This window comes from Indicator indicator, chromosome 29, assembly GCF_027791375.1.
Source record: "Indicator indicator isolate 239-I01 chromosome 29, UM_Iind_1.1, whole genome shotgun sequence".
NCBI classification, from domain to species: domain Eukaryota; kingdom Metazoa; phylum Chordata; class Aves; order Piciformes; family Indicatoridae; genus Indicator; species Indicator indicator.
Window position 1 is genome coordinate 3,849,281 of NC_072038.1, and position 18,932 is coordinate 3,868,212.

At 43.3% G+C, this 18,932-nt stretch overlaps 1 protein-coding gene across 3 annotated transcripts in view; it reads right to left on the reverse strand.

Annotated features, from left to right (window-relative positions):
• GRB2 (growth factor receptor bound protein 2) overlaps positions 1-18,932 on the reverse strand; it is a 49,211-nt gene that overhangs the window by 8,937 nt on the left and 21,342 nt on the right. For 2 of the 3 annotated variants that reach the window (XM_054393701.1, XM_054393700.1), the window contains exon 2: positions 1,976-2,073. In XM_054393701.1, coding sequence (XP_054249676.1) covers positions 1,976-2,073 — 98 coding nt within the window. Of the gene's footprint in view, positions 1-1,975; positions 2,124-5,479; positions 5,496-18,932 lie in introns of all 3 variants that reach the window. The other variant, XM_054393699.1, reaches the window with a different exon arrangement.

Genomic DNA, 18,932 nt, shown 5'->3' on the forward strand with positions numbered 1-18,932 from the left:
GCCTGCAATTTGCCTTTTGTATGACTACTCAGAGAGCTCTGCATGACAGCTAAACAAACACTATGCTATAAAAACTTTTGCATAATTTCCCAGGGTTGTTAATGCACTTAGTTAAGGCTCCCAGTACTGCTGACACATGGAGCTAACTCCATCCAGCTGCCATCAGCAGTTTAAACATCTTTAGAAAAGGTCACATCAACTTTGCTTGAAAAATCACTACCAACTTCACCCACTTGCAGGCTCAGACACTGTCCATCCCCTTTAGATATAAAAAAGTGAAAACATGGCAGCTCTATCCCTGCAAAACAAAATACCATGGGTGATTACAGAACAAACTGAGCAACATCATATCACAGAAGACATCACTGCAGAGTAACTCAAATGCCTGCAAAACTGTTTCAAGAAGACATGTGATGACTCAAATCAATGAGAGAGAAATTGCAATGTACATTTGTGATCCCCAGTGGACAGAACCATCAGGGTAAACCAGACATGGTACTGCAGCAGACAAGGCTTGAAATGATTTCAGAATTTCCTTGTGCATCCTTGCTTCATATCTTGCTTGGCTGCACTACAGAAGTAGGAGCTCCTCTCCTCGGGGCACAGTCCCTCAGCAGCTTCCTTCTGCTATTTCAAAAGAGCCCTTAGAAAAAATAATTCTTGATTGAACTGCAGTATCTTCATGATAATTACAGCCAATTAACAAATCAATCATCAGGTTTTGTGAGCAACTGAAACACTATAGCTCATCATCAAAACTCTGATTACAGGTTTTGCTGCTTTTCTTCACTTTGGATCTGTCGCCCAGACCTTGCTGTTTTCTTGTTCAGGTGTTGACGGATCTCAAAGGTTGGCAGAACCAGAGTTTAGTAGAAGACAACAAAAATAACATGAACTGACACAAAGAACATACCCAGTCATGAAATGCTGCTGTTTTCATATGCTAGATTCTTTGCGTCTAAGGGGAAATGTTCAAAGCAGTTCTTCAAATACAGCTCTCTGGAGCTGCAAATCAATGCAACTATACTTGTGTAAGAATGCAGACTGTTTTGTGAGGAAGGTGTTGGACCAGATGACTGTAAGAGGTTCCATTTAAACAATTCTGTGATGTAACTCTCAGGATGCAACACAGACATACAAAGAGTTCAGCCCAAATATCCTTAAACATTTTTCTTGTGAATGCCACAATTTTTCCTCTTATCTGCTACACTAAGGAAAACAGAATTATCACAAGAACACACTTGCATCATCACAGAATCATAAAACAGCTCAGCTTGGAAGGAACCTTAGAGATCATCTACTCCAACCTCACTGCCATGGACAGGGATGCCTCTCAACTAGACTTGGTTGCTCAAGGCTTCATCCAACCTGGCCTTGAGCATCTGCAGGGAGGAGGCATCCACAACCTCTCTGGGCAACCTATTCCAGAGCCTCATCACCCTTGTACTAAAGAACTTCTTCCTAAGATCTTCCTAAACCTACTCTCCCTCAGCTTAAAGCTACTCCCTTTTGTCCTGTCACTGAACACCCTAAGAAAAGTCCCTCTCCAGCCTTCTTTCAGGTTCCTTTCAGGTACTGGAAGGCAGCTCTAAGGTCCCCGTGGAGTCTTCTCCTCTTCAGGCTGAACAACCCCAACTCCCTCAGGCTATCCTCATAGCAGAGGTGCTCCAGCCCTTGGATCATCTTTGTGGCCCTCCTGTGCATTCACTCCAGCAGTTCTCTGTTCTTATGATGGAAACACCAGAACTGGATGCAGTCTGACTAGCAGAACACCAGAGCAACCACCAGAAAAACTTCCAAAGCTTCAGCTGTGAGCTGAGTTACAGCAAACAGTCATCCCCTAGCCATCCATGTGCATGTTTTGGTAGATGTAGCAAGGTGCACCTTGAAAACTATTCATCAGAAAACCTTCCTTCTGTTTGAGAGGACGTGAAAAGCAGTATTAGAGGTGGATCATCACCAAAGCTCTACTCACGGATGTGGTTTCATTTCTATGTAGTTCTTGGGAATGAAGCCATCTTTGCCATTGAGCTCTGCCTTGTACCAATTCTGATCACATTCTTCATTCAAAACCTGAGGGAAACAAACAAAACCAATAACATTATTTCTTCCTGTTCCTGTTCCTAAGACTGCTCTTCTAAGATGAACTTCTGAAAAGCTGCTAATCATCCTGCTCCACTGCATCTCATGGGTGTGCAGAGCTGTGGGGAGCAAAAAGATGGATGAGTAATTTAAGACAACCAAAGGATTTTAGTGCCAAATCCCCACACTTGAGAAGAAAGTCACTGTAAGTCCACAGGCACTTTTAACAAAACTAGACTGAGATCTGTGCTAAAGATAAGCTGGCTGCATAAGCAAAAAAAAAAAAATATCTTTGAAATCTGCAAGCCAGGAAATTCTGACTTTTTTTTTTAATCATTTCTAACGATCTCTTTTTCCTGACTTCAGCTGATGAACCTGGTGCTTTCACCCAGCTTTTCTGCATCTGCACTGGTTGCACACTGGGTTATGTTAAAGATTCCAAGCAACATCTATATTGGAGAGAATCACAGAATTGACAACATTAGCACAGGTCCAGCTGCAGATCCAACTGTCTGCTTCAGCTGGTTTTGCTGATACAAGTTAAAAGCAGGTTAAGTGGGATGGCAGAAACTGCCTTGCCTGTGGAGCATTTTTATGCTAACAAAGCAAGTCAGGCACAAACCAACACAAAATGCAGGTGAAGAAAGCTGCTTCTTTGAATTGCACCTCGAATACTGGATTCTGTTTGGGGCCCCTCACTCCAAGGAGGACACTGAAGTGCTGGACTGGGTCCATGGAAGGGCAACAAAGCTGGTGAAAGTTTTGGAGAACAGGTCTGGTGAGGAGCAGCTGAGGGAACTTGGGTTGTTCAGCCTAGAGAAAAGGAGGCTGAGGAGAGACCTTCTGGCTCTCTACAACTCCCTGAAAGAAGGATGGAGCCAGGTGGAGGTCGGTCTCTTATCCTGGAAACGAGGGACAGAATGAGAGGAAATGGCCTTAAGTTGTGCCAGGGGTGATATAGGTTGGACATTAGGAAAAACATTTACACCACAAGAGTGGTTAATTAAGCCCTGGAACAGGCTGCCCAGGGCAGTGGTGGAATCACTGTCCCTGGAAGTGTACAAAAGACATGCAGATGTGGTGCTGAGGGACACGGCTTAGTGGTAGGCTTGGCAGTGCTGGGTTAACAGCTGGACTCTATGACCCTGGAGATATTTTCCAACCTTTATGATTCTGTGATTTATTTTTTTCCCTTTTAAAGGGATATTTTTCTTACTATAACTTTATTCTAAAGATCAGGAGTCACAAGAGAGGAGCCACATAAATAGGCAGCTTTACAACACACAAAGGGATACTTCAAAGCATACTTGCTCTGAAAACTTCAAGGTGTTTTATTTTTCATTGTATTTCTGTCAGCTGGTAGAGTGCAACAGGCAAGCCTGGTACACTGCCTGAAAGCAGTCTCATCCTGAATGAAATAGTATTATGTCCTTAAACAAAGCCATGCTATAGCTTGAAACCACCTCTCCTCGAAAAGATTTTGATGGTATTGGAAGTAAACACTACCCCCTCTCCCCCTTAAAATTAAGCACCACAACACCACTTTTTCCCTGAGCACTTCCATTTCTTCTCAGCTTTCTGAGGCTTTTTTAATTTTGTGGCAATGGCCAAGAAAGAGCCTGATCTAAAGTTTTTAAAAGGAAGAAGAAATATACTTAAAGCCTCAAGTCACAAAAGTATCACATGATTAGCACTGCCTGAATGCAGGAAGATGAGGAAACATAAAGAGAAAGACAGTGTGAACACAGATCCAGAGATCACAGAGTTATGGTCAAGAGAGAACCTCAAAATCATCACAAGCAATTATTGCTGTTTCTGACATTTAGGGTGAGTTGGGTTTGGGTTTTGTTTTATTTGCTATCTCACTAGTTTCCATTTTTTGAAAGGGTGATGAGAGGAAATAAAAATTAAAAAAAGGAAAAATAGACAAGCATTTGCCAGTGCAGGCTTTAAATTCTTACAGCCCATGGGAGTGCTTCAGAAAATCAAATTCTAAAGATCCAAGTTTGCTGCCACATACCAACACCTTAACCTGCCTCATATGAAGGAGAAAAACTCATCACCTACTGAAAGGAAATCTGGTAAAGCACAAAGGGAACTGACTCAGTCTCCTCAGTGAATTCCAGTGGGTAGCAGCTACCTGACCACTCCTTAACTCCCAGCCAAAGAGGCTGATGGTGGATGTCCATCCTCTAGCTCCAGCACTTCCACTGAGGAACTAGCACAGCAGCAGGGCCACATCTACAGAACTTCAGCTGAGCAATGACATGCATTTTACAGCCCATTTCAGGATGTTTTCAGTTGAAGAGACTTTAACACTTACATATCCTAAATACTTTTATATAGATACAAGCATCTTCGGTGCAGTCACTACTTTGGGCTTCCATGTATTTATTTACAAGCACTGTTCCAGCGTGCACTGCAGCTCAGCCGTTTAGCAAGGATAATCTGAGCACGGGTCATGAGCAGTTCAAGTGCGGCTCTGTTACAGGCTGTGAGGTAAAAGCCTGCACATGGAGAGCCGACGCCGATCAGCTGATGTCTGCTGCATTGCCTGAAAGCAGGAAAACGCTGCCCATCTCTCACTGTCCTGACTGTGAGGCAGCACTCTGCTGAAACGTTCAACCCCACATCATGAAGATGACACCCGCAGGCAGCTCTGAGCAGGGAAGATGGAGATTTAAAACCGGTATGTAAAAAACCAAACCAACAAACAAAAAAAACCCCAAAACCATTCATAGAGATGAGGGAGACAGAGGGCACAGGTTGAAGCCCATGACTCAACTCATGCAGAGACTGGGGCACACAGCTTGAATGGTCAGGAAGTTTGGTTGTTATGTAGCTCAGCCACAGCCACTGGAGTCATTTACAATACAATGGAACACAAAGGTGACCCATTCTGATGTGACTTCACATAAGGCAAATCCTCTGCCACAGCCTGCATTCCTTTATCAAAGCCAGCACAGATCAAATCTTTGATAAGATTGTGTGCTACAAATTAATTTCATTACCATCAGAGACCAGGTAAGGGATATGGCAGGCTGCTCTTCCCCCAAGAACAAAAAAAAACTGGATAAATTGTAGCTTCATAGGAAGGATGTTACCCCCCCCCATATTTGTGCTTTTGGCAGTAGGTATTTAAAATGATCAGAAATTCTAATGCCCAAATGTAAATTACTTTAATGAGTTTTATCTCGCTCTGAAGATATGCTAATAGATTTGGAGGAGCCAAATCACACAGGGCTTGGGGTACTCATTAAAGCTTGGCCAGAAGCCAAAAACCAGCGAGGGAGCACTGCTGAGGCAGGCATTAAGCTTTGTGACCAGAAGAAAAAAAAAAAAAAAAAAAAAAAAAAGCTGGATAAAAGGCTTGGTGAGGTGAAGTGCCTACACACACGCATGTACAACCTGTTCTGGGGACAACAATGCATCCTCCCCAGCTCCCCCCCACCTTCAGTGGCTTTGTTTGCTCCAAGGACTTTTTCCTGCTTCACACCCAGACGGTGTCACAGTCGGTTGTCCTTTCTAGGGTCATTTTAACTAGCTGTCAGGGCTCCATTCACAGCCTGGCAGACAGCCAAAGTATCCATGCCCTATGTTATATACCAGAGAGCTTATATACACAGAGCCAGCATGTAAACGGCTCTGTTTTCCTCCTTCTGGGTCTTTCGGTGTGCACTCAGACAGCAGCACATGGCATTTTCTTTATGCAGCTCCACCTTCAAGAGGAGTCACCTCCACAACCCAGCTAGCTACAAACCCCTTTTTTTCCTGACAGTATTTCAGACACTGCTGGAGCTACTCCCAAAGCTTAGTCAAGCAAAAATGACTTGTACTGAAGAACCTTAAATTCAGGACAGCTTCACAGTCACGTGGCACAAGGGTGGAATTCTTGTGGCTACTATGAAGTTATGTGGCTATTATTTATTAAGACATAGGAACATAAAATGGAAGAGCCTGGAAAGGATCTCTGGAGATCATCTACTCCAACGCCCTGCTAGCTTAGGTTTGCCTAGATCAGGTTGCACAGGATCAATTTCCAGGTGGGTTTGGAATCTCTCCAGAGAAGGAGGCTCCACAACCTCTCTGGGCAGCCTGCTCCAGCACCCTCCTTAAGCTCAAGTGAAACCTCCTGTGTTTTAGTTTGTACCCATTGCCCCTTGTCCAACCACTGGGCACCACTGAGAGGAGCCCAGACTCATCTTTCCCTTTAGATATTGATCAGCATTGAGAAGATCCCCTCTCAGTCTGCTCTTTTCCAGGCTAAAGAGCCTCAGGTCTCTCAGTCTCTCCTTGTAAGAGAGATGCTCCAGTTCCCTAATCACCCTTAGGCTCTCCCCAGTCCTTCTTCTACTGGGGAGCCCAGAACTGGATACGACACTCCAGGTGCAGCCTCACCAGGGCAGAGTAGAAGGGAAGAGAACCTCTCTCAACCTGTTGGCTACACTGTTTTTAATGCAGATAAACTGCAGAACAGTGCTGTAAAAATCCAGCTTTCAAAAAACTTTTATGCCACTAACATCCAGTAGTGAAACAATTAGAAAGTGAGTTTGGAACACATGTGAGGACTCTGCACTGGTGTACCTGGCTCAGACACTGACAGCTGTAATGAAAAAACTGACTTAAGTAATTAAACCATTTATGCTGCAAAACATTTTAAGAAAAAGCATCCAGCAAACCCATCTATCTCCTACCTCCAACTGGCCTCCAAGCCATTTCCAGATAGTAATTAAGATTAAAATTTATCCCAACCAGTGCTATGCCTCTAAGAAAAATACAGATTCTCAACTGAACCAAGCTAAGATTTTCCCAGACTTACCCAAGCTATAAAATTTAGTTGAAGTACTGCATGTGTCACTGGATTTTGCTTTGAAAATTTCCCCAAGTACAAATAAACACAGATAAACCAAGCAACAAAATGAAACAAGTATTTGCTGCTCCAAACTGAGACAGCCTTCAAAGAAATGGAGAAGGCACAAACATTCATCTCAACAATTGTTAAAAGCTGCTGCTCCTGGTATAGGTCAACACATAAAGCATTCCTTTGCAGCCAATCCCCTTGTCTGCTGTAGATCTAATCAACTCCATGCCAGAGTGACTCTTCCTTTCACACTGGGGCATCTGTGCCTGAGAGGAGGAAGAAGGAAGGATATTTTTAGCCACTACATTTGAACACATACTGCCATGTGATGTCCTCAGTCTGCAGTCAGGCCTGTTTTACAGCAAGAGTGGCTCAACTGCTGTCCGTCAGTTTCCTAGGTTGATAATAGATCTCTTATCAACAAAAGCCCATCTGTTCCCATCTGAAGTGGAGAAAGAGGCACTGCTGAAGAGCCCAGTTCCCAAGTTTTAGCTGCAACAGCTCACAACATCAAGTACCCCCAGCCACTTTCAGTTCCATACCTAGCCAATACTCCTATGCACAGCTTTTCCACCTTCGTGAGTCATTGCACACCAGTTTTAATCCCCCTAAATCCAAACAATTTTCAGGAACACACAGGCACTGAACTGGAACATAAGAAGCAGATCTGGCATCTCAACTCTCAAGCTGACTCCAATATGCAAGCATGCAACTAAACATAAGGCCTCAAACATACTCATGTGCTTGTGAATCTAAGCAAAGCTCAGAATGCATGGGGCTTGGAGACAAAATCCAATAAACTCCATCAGAAAGAGCTCTGAGTTTTGGCTAAATCTCCCTCTTTGCCCTGAACAGTAAGGTTTGGGGATTCTTGCTGTGCTAACTGAAACAGAAGGTGACACAACCACTCCAGTACAACCTGCTAGCTGCCAATGTGGTTTTTCTCAAAGTTGTGCTAACGTTGCCACAGAGCAAAGCTCCTGACACGCAAACTAGGGCAGGAATTAAAGTTTAAAAAGTGAAGATGATTCAAAGGCAGCAGTTCTGAAACACAATTATGCCTGGAAATTACTTGTCCAGGGTTGAAACAGTGGTTGGGAGGATGCTTCTCACCCTCCTCAGAAGTATTTTAACACAGCTTTTTGTTTCAGAGAAAAATGCCCCCCTTTGCTGCAATAAGAGCTATGAACTAGCCACAAACCCAGCAAGCAGCCACTGCTGTAAAGGAAGCTACACCTGCAGCAAGTTCAACACACTCCATAGTGTGGAATTTTCCTTTACCACAAGCTGACTGCAAAAGGCACTGGAGGACATTGTAGAATGGTTTGGGTTGGAAGGGACCTCCAAAGGTCTAGTCCAACCCCCTGCAGTGAGCAGCAGTGACTTCTTCCACTTGATCAGGTTGCTCAGAGCCTGGTCAAGCCTGACCTTGATTATCTTCGGGGATGGGGCCTCAACTACCTCCCTGGGCAACCTGTTCCAGTGCTCTCATGGTAAAGAACTTGTTCCTAGCATCCAATCTAAATCTACTCTTCTGTAATTTCAAGACATTGCCCCTTGTCCTACCACTACAGGCTTTTGGAAACAGTCCCTCTCCAGCCTTCTTGTAGGCCTCCTTCAGGTACTGGAATGCTGCTGTTAGGTCTCCCTTGAGCCTTCTCTTCTCCAGGCTGAACAACCCCACCTCCCTCAGCCTGTCTTCATAGCAGAGGTGTTCCAACCCCCTGATCATCTACATGGCCCTCCTCTGGACCTGCTCCATCAAGTCCATGTCCTTCCCATGTTGAGGGGTCCAGAGCTGGATGCAGTACTCCAGGTGAGCTCTCACCTCTAGAGCGAAGTGGCAGAATCACCTCTCTTGACCTGCTGGCCACACTTCTTTTGATGTAGCCTAGGATGTGACTTGCCTTCTGGGCTGCAAGTGCACATTTTTGGCTTATGAACAAGTTCGTATCTTCAGGGTTTTGTAGAAGACAACCCAAGACCCTGCCTGGTAACCTGCAGCTCCCTGCCACATCCTCCTGTTGCACAAATCCCCCTGAGGAAATGAATCCTCCTCACTTTGGCTGCCTAATGCCATCAACAAGGAGGCTGCACAGAGGAAAAGAGCATCTTAAGGAAATCTAAGATAAACTAGGCAGCAAAATTGTAGCTCAGGTCAAGCCAAATCAGAACTTTTCTCTCCTTGGTGTACTCATCATGACACAGTACAGTTAAAATTAACTTCAAACATTGAATACAAAAAGGTACATTAGACAATGAGGGTGACTAGCTGAAGAACACACTGCTGCTAAAACATTTCAGGCTTTTCCTTTCATTCAATTTATTATCATCACACATAGGAAAAGCAAAATATTCGCATTTTTCAGAGCAAACCCTAATGCATCAAGTTTAGGCACACTTTAAGATTGTGAATACTTGCTCTCCAGCTGGGTATAAAAAGGTCTGAAAACACTTAACAACCATTGAGAAGTGTTACTGGAAACAATGAAAGATTGTTTCTTAAACTGTACTCAATTCCCCAGAATTGCAGTATCTAAATAATGCACAGAGACTGCAATACATCCATGTGTTATGGATACATTTTCATTTTCACCCTCACCCCCATATTCATTATCACTGTAGAAACCCTTCTCCCACCCTTTCTAATGGCACATAAAGACCACAAAGTACAAATTCCAAAAACATTATTTCAGGTCTTCCCACCATGACAAACCTGCAGTACAAGGGCCCTTCCTCCCTGCTCCTTGAGCAAGGCTTTTGTCACAAGCCTTATCTGAAGTGACAACTGTTACTTCACCACAGTGCTCACACTGACAGCATCTTCGGCAGGACAAGCAGCTGAAAGCATAACCCAAGAAAAGTAACTTCTGAAGCTGTGCAAATCAAAAGGCTAGTCTTTGGGTTACATGCTGCTGTCTCTAGATGTGTTTTCCTCTTAAAGAAACAAAGTAATTTCCATTCCTCTTGAAGGAACCTGGTAACCTAGTCCAAAATAAAAGACAAAGATGAAAGACAACAAAGCAAAAATGTCTGTGTAAGGCACTGCACAGCCACTCTAGGATCGAAGTTTCTCTTTCCAAGCTGTAAGTAATATTGTCCTTCAAGTCTATTGCAGCAGTCTGCTCATCTCTGGAATCCTAATCCGTCTAAACATTTGTAGGTAAATCCAGTATTCACCTAACCTTCAGAAAGGGCTGATGGGGAAAAGCAGCTGGGTAAGAATACAGGAGAGGATATTACTTTTAACTAGGTGAGATAACAGCAAGTTGCAATTACAATTCTATGCAATATTGAACTCCAGAGAAAGAGACAGTGGTCCAGAAATCCGTAACAACACTGGCTGGCAAGTACAGTAAAGACTGTCCTAACAAAACAAAGTCCAAAAAGAGGAATGCAGTTAGGATTTAGCATTCACCTTTCACATCAAAACCACTTGGATTTTTGTGTGTGTGCGCATGTAACACAAAAATACATGAGGCAACTTTAAGTTAACTGAGATACAATGAAGTCTAGCCACACAGACAGGACTCAGCACAGACTACCTTACCCTGCCTCTCGGGCCTTGCAAGTCTTGTGCTCTGGCAAAAGCCTTCAATTATGAAGAATTATTTATGTATTTAATAGGAAGGGAAAAAAAAAAAAAAGAGAGAAATAAACCAAGGGAACAACCTAGACAACTCTCCCTATGGCTCACCTGCTTTAGTTTTACATGGCACAAGTTGATGGGAGAAAATAATCCCAGTATTTTAAAATTGTATTTGCAGTGACCTCCAAAATGTCTTAATGGAGATCCTGGAAAGAGTCAAAGCTCAAGGAACTTTGCCATAGGTCCCCTCTTCGATTAAGTTTCCTTCTGTGTGTGAAGTTTCCAGTAGCACAAACACAGAGGTAAAAGGATAACAATTTCACCACTTCTGCCTGCACTGAAGGATAGTGAGCTGTCAGCCTCAGCAATTACAGATTATCTTCAATTTAGTCCTCCCACTACTACCATTTGTATAAAGGTTAAGCTCTAGCTACCACAAACCGTGTATTTCCAAGAAGGCTAATGCAGAAAGAACGAAAAGAATGGCAGTCTGCAGAGAAAAATCACTATTGGTGATTTTATAACCCAAACAAAAATAGCTTTACAGAGCTATAAGTAGCTACAGCTACTGTTTTAATTAGGCTTCCCTCATCTACGAGACCCCCAAGTGTTTCAGCAGCAGCAGGGACTCTCAGAAGTGAGATTCATTTTATGTTCAGTAACTTTTATGGTGCTGAACACTAATTCTGATGAACTTCATCACACAAGGACAACTGCTCAGCGTTTGGATGCAGCTGTGACTGCGCTGCCTCCTTTCAGTGCCTGATCAAACTGGCAGTGCAAAAAAAGGAAAAAGATTGGTATGGCAGCCCAAGCCCCACAGCTTGGCTTGCAGACAGAGAGCAGACTACGCTACAGGATTCACAAGAACAGTTTCTTAAAAAGAGGAAGGGGAGTGTTGTTTTTGCCCAACAGACAAGGGTTAGTTTACAGGACTAACGACCAGGACCAGCTTGCCTTTCAGAACGAGCTGTAGAGCTCAGGATGTTATCACGGAAACAGAAGAGAAAACATCCTTCCTTCACCTCAGACCCGATCCACATCCAATTTGGAACACTGAAGGGCAACAGCACTTTGTCAGTGTTCTGTTGGGCACAGTGGATGACTTTACTCAGGTACTAGTGGGGATGGCCATTTTGCACTCATTAGTGTCTTTCCTCATGGAGTTTTAAGAAGGGTCCCAACGGGAGAGCCATCAGTGAAGCACACAAGCTGAACAGGTCCAGCTCTGAAGCCTAGAGAGCTCTATACCATTCTCCCCTCTCTTCTTTACTGAGTGTGGCAGTTTAGGCTGGGTGCCCCCTGCTACTGCTGCATGAGATACACCTCTGGTGTCCTGGGTGCTCACCCAATAGGGGTGGACACAGGAAACGACGTATTTCTACCCATAAACCCTGCGCCCTATAAGGCCATCTGCAAAGTCATTCTCTTCCTCTTTCTTCCCTCTCTGCTCCCACGGGAGATGTCCTCTCTTATTGGGTAATGCCAGGGGAGTATCCTCAAGGCCTCTTAGGCCTGTCTAGGCCTAATGCCAGGAGGAGAACGGAGCCAGGGGGGGCAGTCTCAGACCTGGCCAGCCCGAGACTTGCCTAGCAGTGGGAGGGGGGGAAAGGAAGAGCCCTGGGGGTTTTGGGTAGACCCTCAGGTGGGAGGAGGGAAGGATTGGGAAGCCTCTTGGGAAGAAGGGAAGAACTGGGAAGCTTTGGGAATTACGTAACGGGCTCTGTACGCTTTGGGATGTTCTCTGCCACTATGCTTTGTAGTTTTCTGTAGCTTCACCAATTGCTTTTCCATTTAATCTTTCCATCACTCTCCAATCCGTTTGTGTGAGTCTCATCCTTTTGTCCCTTTCGGGGCAAGAGAGGATCTGTCTAGCCCCAAACCAGCACACTGAGGAAAGAAAATAACCTTGAATTCCAAGTTAAGAGCAGCTCTATTTGGGAAAGGTTCAAAACAGACCCCCTACACCCCAAAATAACCCAGATGCCTGAGCACATCTGTACATAAAGAAGAGAGTATACATCGCCTTAAGTATTTAATAAACCCTCAACTTTGAGAAGAAAAATTCTGAACGAGCTACTTTTTACCTAGTGGTCAGAGTAACATCTCCTGGTTTCTATTCATGTATCTGCTACTAACCCAAATGCTTGAAAATCCAGGCCCTCTTAAAAGAGAGGCTGTTTCCAGCTATCCCCTCAAGTTTAGGGGCATGAAACACATCTGTTATCATATGCTCCAAGTACAACCAGCTACAACTTTTCAGGCCATTAATGAAATCATAATGGCTTTTGTAAGAGCTCTTGGCACAAAGCTCTGACAGATGAAGGTCGAAAATCACTCTACCAGAAAATAATAATAATAAAAATCAAAAGCTCTCAAGCATTCCAGTGAATGCTTCAGAGCTGCCTTCAAGCTCCACAGTGAAACACTGCAGAAATGGCAGCAGTGGCCTTGTGGCAGTTTGCAAGTCTATCAAAATCATACATTTCTCACTTACACAACTTCTCATCACACTTGGCTCTGTTATAAACCATTACCTGGTGTGCATCAAAGAGAAAAACTGGAAAAGGTAATGAAGAACAAGGAGTAATAACATGTGCTTGCCACTGCAGCTGTGGTTGCCCTTTTAGATCTTTACAATCCAAATGAGGCTGGTCATACACAGTGAAAGTGAAAAATACCCTGGGGAAATACAGATGCATGACAGTCCATAAATCAGACTAGATTCATGGCTTGTGAAATCCATTCTTAATCTGTTTTGCATAACAATTTCATTTCACTACCCTATAGTTCCTATTTGCATGTATCTATTTTGTCCTAACCTCTCTTACTAAAATACACTGCCAGAGAATGTGTTTCTCACCATCTCTGAGGAAGGACACATACACCTAGTTCTCAGAGATAGGGACAATTCCCCTAGGCTCAGAAGGCAAAATTCCTTGCTAGACATCCCATGTGTTGCTTTTCAACACACTGCAGCAGTCAAGATGACTAAAATATTCACTAGAGGATGAAGAAAGGCTCACATTTCACTGGACAGGATATTAAAACAGTAACAACCAGCCCTTAATCATCTCAGGCTTGATACCCCAAACCTCAACAGACAATCCCCCAAACTCCTCTGTCAAGATAAGAAATGCCCAAATGAAGGCACTCATGCTCTCTGTTCCAAAAGGAGGACATGAACCTTTATCCCTGCTGTATCTCACTGCCCAAGAAACCACAAAGTCCAACACTCTACTCTTCCACTTTCACTTTTAATTACTGCTTTTCCAAGCACACCAACTCCAGTAATTTCCCTATCACTTTGAACCAGACAGGAACAGTTGTTTGTAGAGTGACATCAAGCAACTGCTCCATGGAAGAGGTTCTTTATTACAAACCACTCCAATGCTTGTACACCACAGAGTTGCTCTGATGTCTGTAAGTAATAGCAGGTTAAAGTCTAAAAGGATGTGTTAAGGAAGGCAAACTGCTTCTAACAGCTGTGCAGAGCAACCTTCAAAGCAGGTGACTGCAGCCTCCAGAGTTGAATACTGCTCAGCATCCTGCAAGAATGCCACACCACAGAGGGCAACGCTAGCCCAGCACTGGAAAAGCTGAGCAGGAGGAAAGATGATTCCTAGTGGAACAACCTGGACTTCATCTTTGAGCAGGAATTTGGAGTATATATCTAGAGAGCAGTTTTATAGCCTTGTGGACTTCAAACGACAGCCAATACTGTGCACACGCTCAGTTGAAGGATTTCATTGCTTGTTTTATCAGTGTCACAGCCCTGTCTGTACATCTCATTCCTTGTCTTCAGAGCATGACATCACCTCCATTTCAACCAATTTTCCACTGTGACATTTGGGGTAATTTCAGAGGAACTGATACCTAGCTAGTTATTCCCCATCCTGTACTGGTGCACTTGATTACTTCTGCCTGCATGTAAGGCTGTGTTAATTCTTGTTGAACATCTTCCTGGTTTTAGAACACATTTCTTCAAACCACCAAGATATTTTTAATTGGTATCTTCAGCATGCATAACTCCAACTCAACCAGCAGTCACCACAAACACTACAAGCTTGCTCTATTTCATCACCCAGGTCATTCATGCAACATTATCATACTCAAGATTACATTGTGCAAAGACACTCAGAGCCTTGAAGTGCAACGGTGAACTGCTGCCACCTAAGCCTGATTGTGGTTTCCTAAGTATCTTTACAATCCCTCCTACAGCAGGTTTCACCTAAGTAAGGTCTCCCTGGTTGCTCATAAAACATGCTGCTCATGTCACTGCACTACCAGGCTGGATAGCCCAGGGTGTCCTGGTAAGTATAAGTGTCTAACAACATCTCTAAAGGGGTATCTCAGACTGGAAGGGATCCCAAGCATCATTTGATCCAACCTTTCTAGGTGATAGTATAGTTTAAATGAGATGGCCCAGCACCCTGTCAACCTCAGCCTTAAAACTGCCCAATGTAGGGGAATCCACTGCTTCTCTTGGGAGATTACTCCAAAACTAAATACATCATGGAAACAACAGTCTTCTTGTACTTTGAAAACCTGAGAACAGGTAAAGAAAGAATGGCCATGCCTTGTACTGACAACCAGACTATTTGATGAGAAGCAATACAGACACCAATGCTAACTGCCTGCTGCAAAGCAAGCCAGGAGGAAAATACATAAAGGTTGCCCAGAACTACTATCACCAAAAATCAACTACATTTTGGTGAGAAACACTACCTGCTACATTGCAAAGCACAGCAAGAAAAGATGTAGGCACTAAAGGGCTTAAAGAAAAATTTCAGAAGTGCTCAAAACACAGATTTTTGGCTTTTGGTTTTAAATAAAGCAAATTAACTTGTTCTGTAGCTGCTCTGTCTGTTTTCTCCAGTGAAAATGCTGCCACAACCACATGAGCAAAAGGTCCATCATACATCTGAAGATTCATAGATTGGTTTAGGTTGGAAGGGACCTCAAAGATCATCTAGTTGCAATCCCCTTGCCATGGGCAGGGACACCCTCCACTAGCCCAGTTTGCTCAAGGTCTCATCCAACCTGACCTTGAACACCTCCAGGGTGGGGGCATCCACAACCTCCCTGGGCAACCTGTTCCAGTCTCTCATCACCTTCACTGTCAATAATTTCTTCCTAATATCTATCTTCCTAAGATCATGACAAGGGGCAGATCCTTGCTGGCTATTAGCAACATTGTGGAGAGGGGGAGAAGGCTTTCAGTGCAACTCATGTATTTACAACATAGATAATCTTGAAAATCTTTTTTTCCTTTAAATGCATGACTTCATTTTACATGTTTTATTATAGTATTTATTATGCATTTGTTTTACAGTGTGGACAGGTTAACAGAGCAATAAAAGCCTTAACTCTGCTTCATCTGGTTTTAAAATTGAGAGGCTTGAGGATTCTACTAGCAGAGATTCTTGCATTCAGTATCAATTGCTTAATGTTTTATTGCTTAATATTTTACAGCATTGTAAATGTTACCGAATGTGAAGCAGTCTTACTGAGCTCCTTACCAGAAAGGTATCAGTAATAACATTTGACAAATAACTATCTATAAGACAAAGTTCCCAAATGATTTACACCTGATTTGCTCTACTGAAAACATTCACATTTCAAAAGCTTTGAAACACTTTAGTTATTCTGCTAATACTGAACTTTTGTAGATTTCAAGTTTTTTTATTAACAGTGCTCAAAACCACAGTCAAGTTATGCTTTGAAAGGTGGAACATTTACTCAACTGAACAAAGAGCTACAAACCAAAATCCAGATGACTTAATCCTGGGACGAGGATGCTGACAGGAGTCTGTCAAAGCAGTCAGCAGTGCTACTGTTAATACTGATCTTGTAGGCTTCTGGATCTCAAAATTAACAATTCCACTATTTAACTCATACTTCTGAGTGTGAATTCCCACCCAGCTACAAACTGTGAGGCCACCCTGACCACTTTGTAGTGGCTGGCTGCTGGAGCAGCTCTGAGTTGGTTTCTGCAGTCACTGCAGGGTAACTGCAGCCTCCCACATGCAGCCCAGGCAGCACTAGCAGGCTCTTGTCTAGTTCAACAGATTGGGGAACTGATCTGACTGCAGGACAGCTCAGGGAGGTGGCATTTCTCACTTGTCTCAGCTGACTGGTTGGCTACACAGCTAGAGCTACCCCAGCAAGTGCAGGGTACAGCTCTGGGACTGAAGCAAGCAGCTGAGATGAGAAGGAAAGGAATAGGGCAGGACTGGGTGAGCAGGCTCTGCCATCAAGGAAACACCCTTCGTTTCAGTTTTGGAAGACACAAACCAGGTCTGCTCTACAATTCTTGCAACAAATCACCTCAAAACCTACATATGCAAGAATTAATAGTTCCATTATTAATTCTCCATCCATGCATTTCAATCCTTACCCTACTGGAAGTAAAGCAAACACGTTGAAATTTCATTTTGAGATGAAAAATGAACATTACTTTTAAAATGTCCACATAGGATTTTATGAGCAATTGTTGCAAATAGTTCCACTATTAATTCCACCAGTTCCACAAGGTTTATCTTGGTACTTAAACAAAGCAGAGACTGGGAAAAGGTGGACAAGAGTTCAAGCAGGAGCACGTTGGTAGTGCTGAAAAGGGGCAGCAAAACCTTAAGACTCAACTGACTGCTAGCAGGAGGAAGGGAAATGGGGAAGCAGGAGTGAGTGACTCAGGCTTACAGAGGTTTCTGGGTCTACTGATGACAGACTTATCTGGGAAAATATTAAGACAACTTTTATTTCAAGCTGTATACAAATTGAAGCTGGGACCTTAAATGGGTAAGATGGAAAGAAAAGTTACCTTCAGGTTAGCCAGCCAGGTGAAGGCAAGTCTCACACTGATGCTGGCAAGAGATATCTGAAAGTTTCTGCAGCAGAGACAGAAACAACACAGGCTTCATGCATGAAACATCTCCCAGGGTCAGGGACACTTAAAAGAAATACTGTTGTGCCGATCCAAGTCTCTTCTTCTGCTCCATATTTTTCAGCACTGACAGCTGAAAGTTTAATTCTTTACAGATGACATCACTGAGATGCAGAGCAGAAGTCATCCCTTCCATCCAACTGCACATTGCGAAACTGCACACGTGAGAAAGAGCAGGATTTGATGACTAGATGTGTAAAAATTGCATGCTCACAAAACTCAAACCTTTTACACTTCAGATGTCAAGTAAGTGTTAATTGCAATATCCTTTCTGCAACAATCAGTATTTATTATGAGCAATCCATCTTTACTAAATCCTTGCACACCTAAGACAGACATGTACTTTTCTGCCAGTCCCTAGAGCACTCTGCAATTTGCATTTCAAAGTACAGAAGAAGGAAAAGCCCAGGTTCCATTATCTTGAGCTAGCTGCCCCAAATGCCATCACCAGTCACTTCAGACCTCAGCTGCACTTTGGGCAGTGAAGCTGAAGTTGCCATTTCCTGTTAGCACCCAAAGGGGTGCCTTAATGGTCTAAGAACAGTATTATCACCAGCTCTTTGCACTGCGTTTCCCCCAGCTTCAAAATACATCTAACACTCCCCATCCACGCATTTCAATTCCTGTCCTACTGAGAAAGAGAAGTTAACAGGGTTGAAATATCTTTTTGAGATTAAAAATGAAAATTACTTTTTAGAAGTTTACATGGGATTTTATGAGCCACCATTGCAAAGCAACATCAGTGCACTGATCGGGAGAATCCCTCCACGAGCAATGCCAGTCCACATGAAGAAGTTGTATTTTCTACTGATGTTAGGACAGGCAACAGCAGCTGTACCTGCACCTTGAGGAAAACATAACTTACCTCTGGCCATAAAATTTACCAGGCATGCTGAGGAAGAACAAAATGATCTAAGTGTTTATGGAACAGAAGACACAGATCTTTAGTAAGCAAAATGGAAAAGCCTAACCAGTGATAATTAGACCAGAAAATAGAACTTCAAAGCCCCTCTTCTACTATGTTATGAAAAATCAGCCTCCCTTCCCAAGGTTATGTGAATCTTTCAGGTGTAAGACGTTCCTTAGAGCAACAGATACCACAAACTGACGACCTGCCTCATTAATGCAGAGCTTCCACAACTCTGTCTGCTTATGCAGGAGTCATGGTTCATGTTTACAGAGACAATCCTTTACTTTGACTGCAATCTGTCCCCCACTTTGTCCACACTGAAGCCCTGGGGAGGAAAATGAAAAGTTTTGCATTGCTATAGAAAGAGTTTGCTGTGCTTATATGAATTATCCTTCTCCTACAATAAAGATATGACTCATATCAAGTGTCAAAGTCACTGAATCCTCAGCATCTCTCATTTTTCCTTCCACCCTTTACAGCTCCTCACAGAAGTTATTACTGAGGGAGTGTCACAGCAGCAGCCCTTACATCACCATCTATTCCC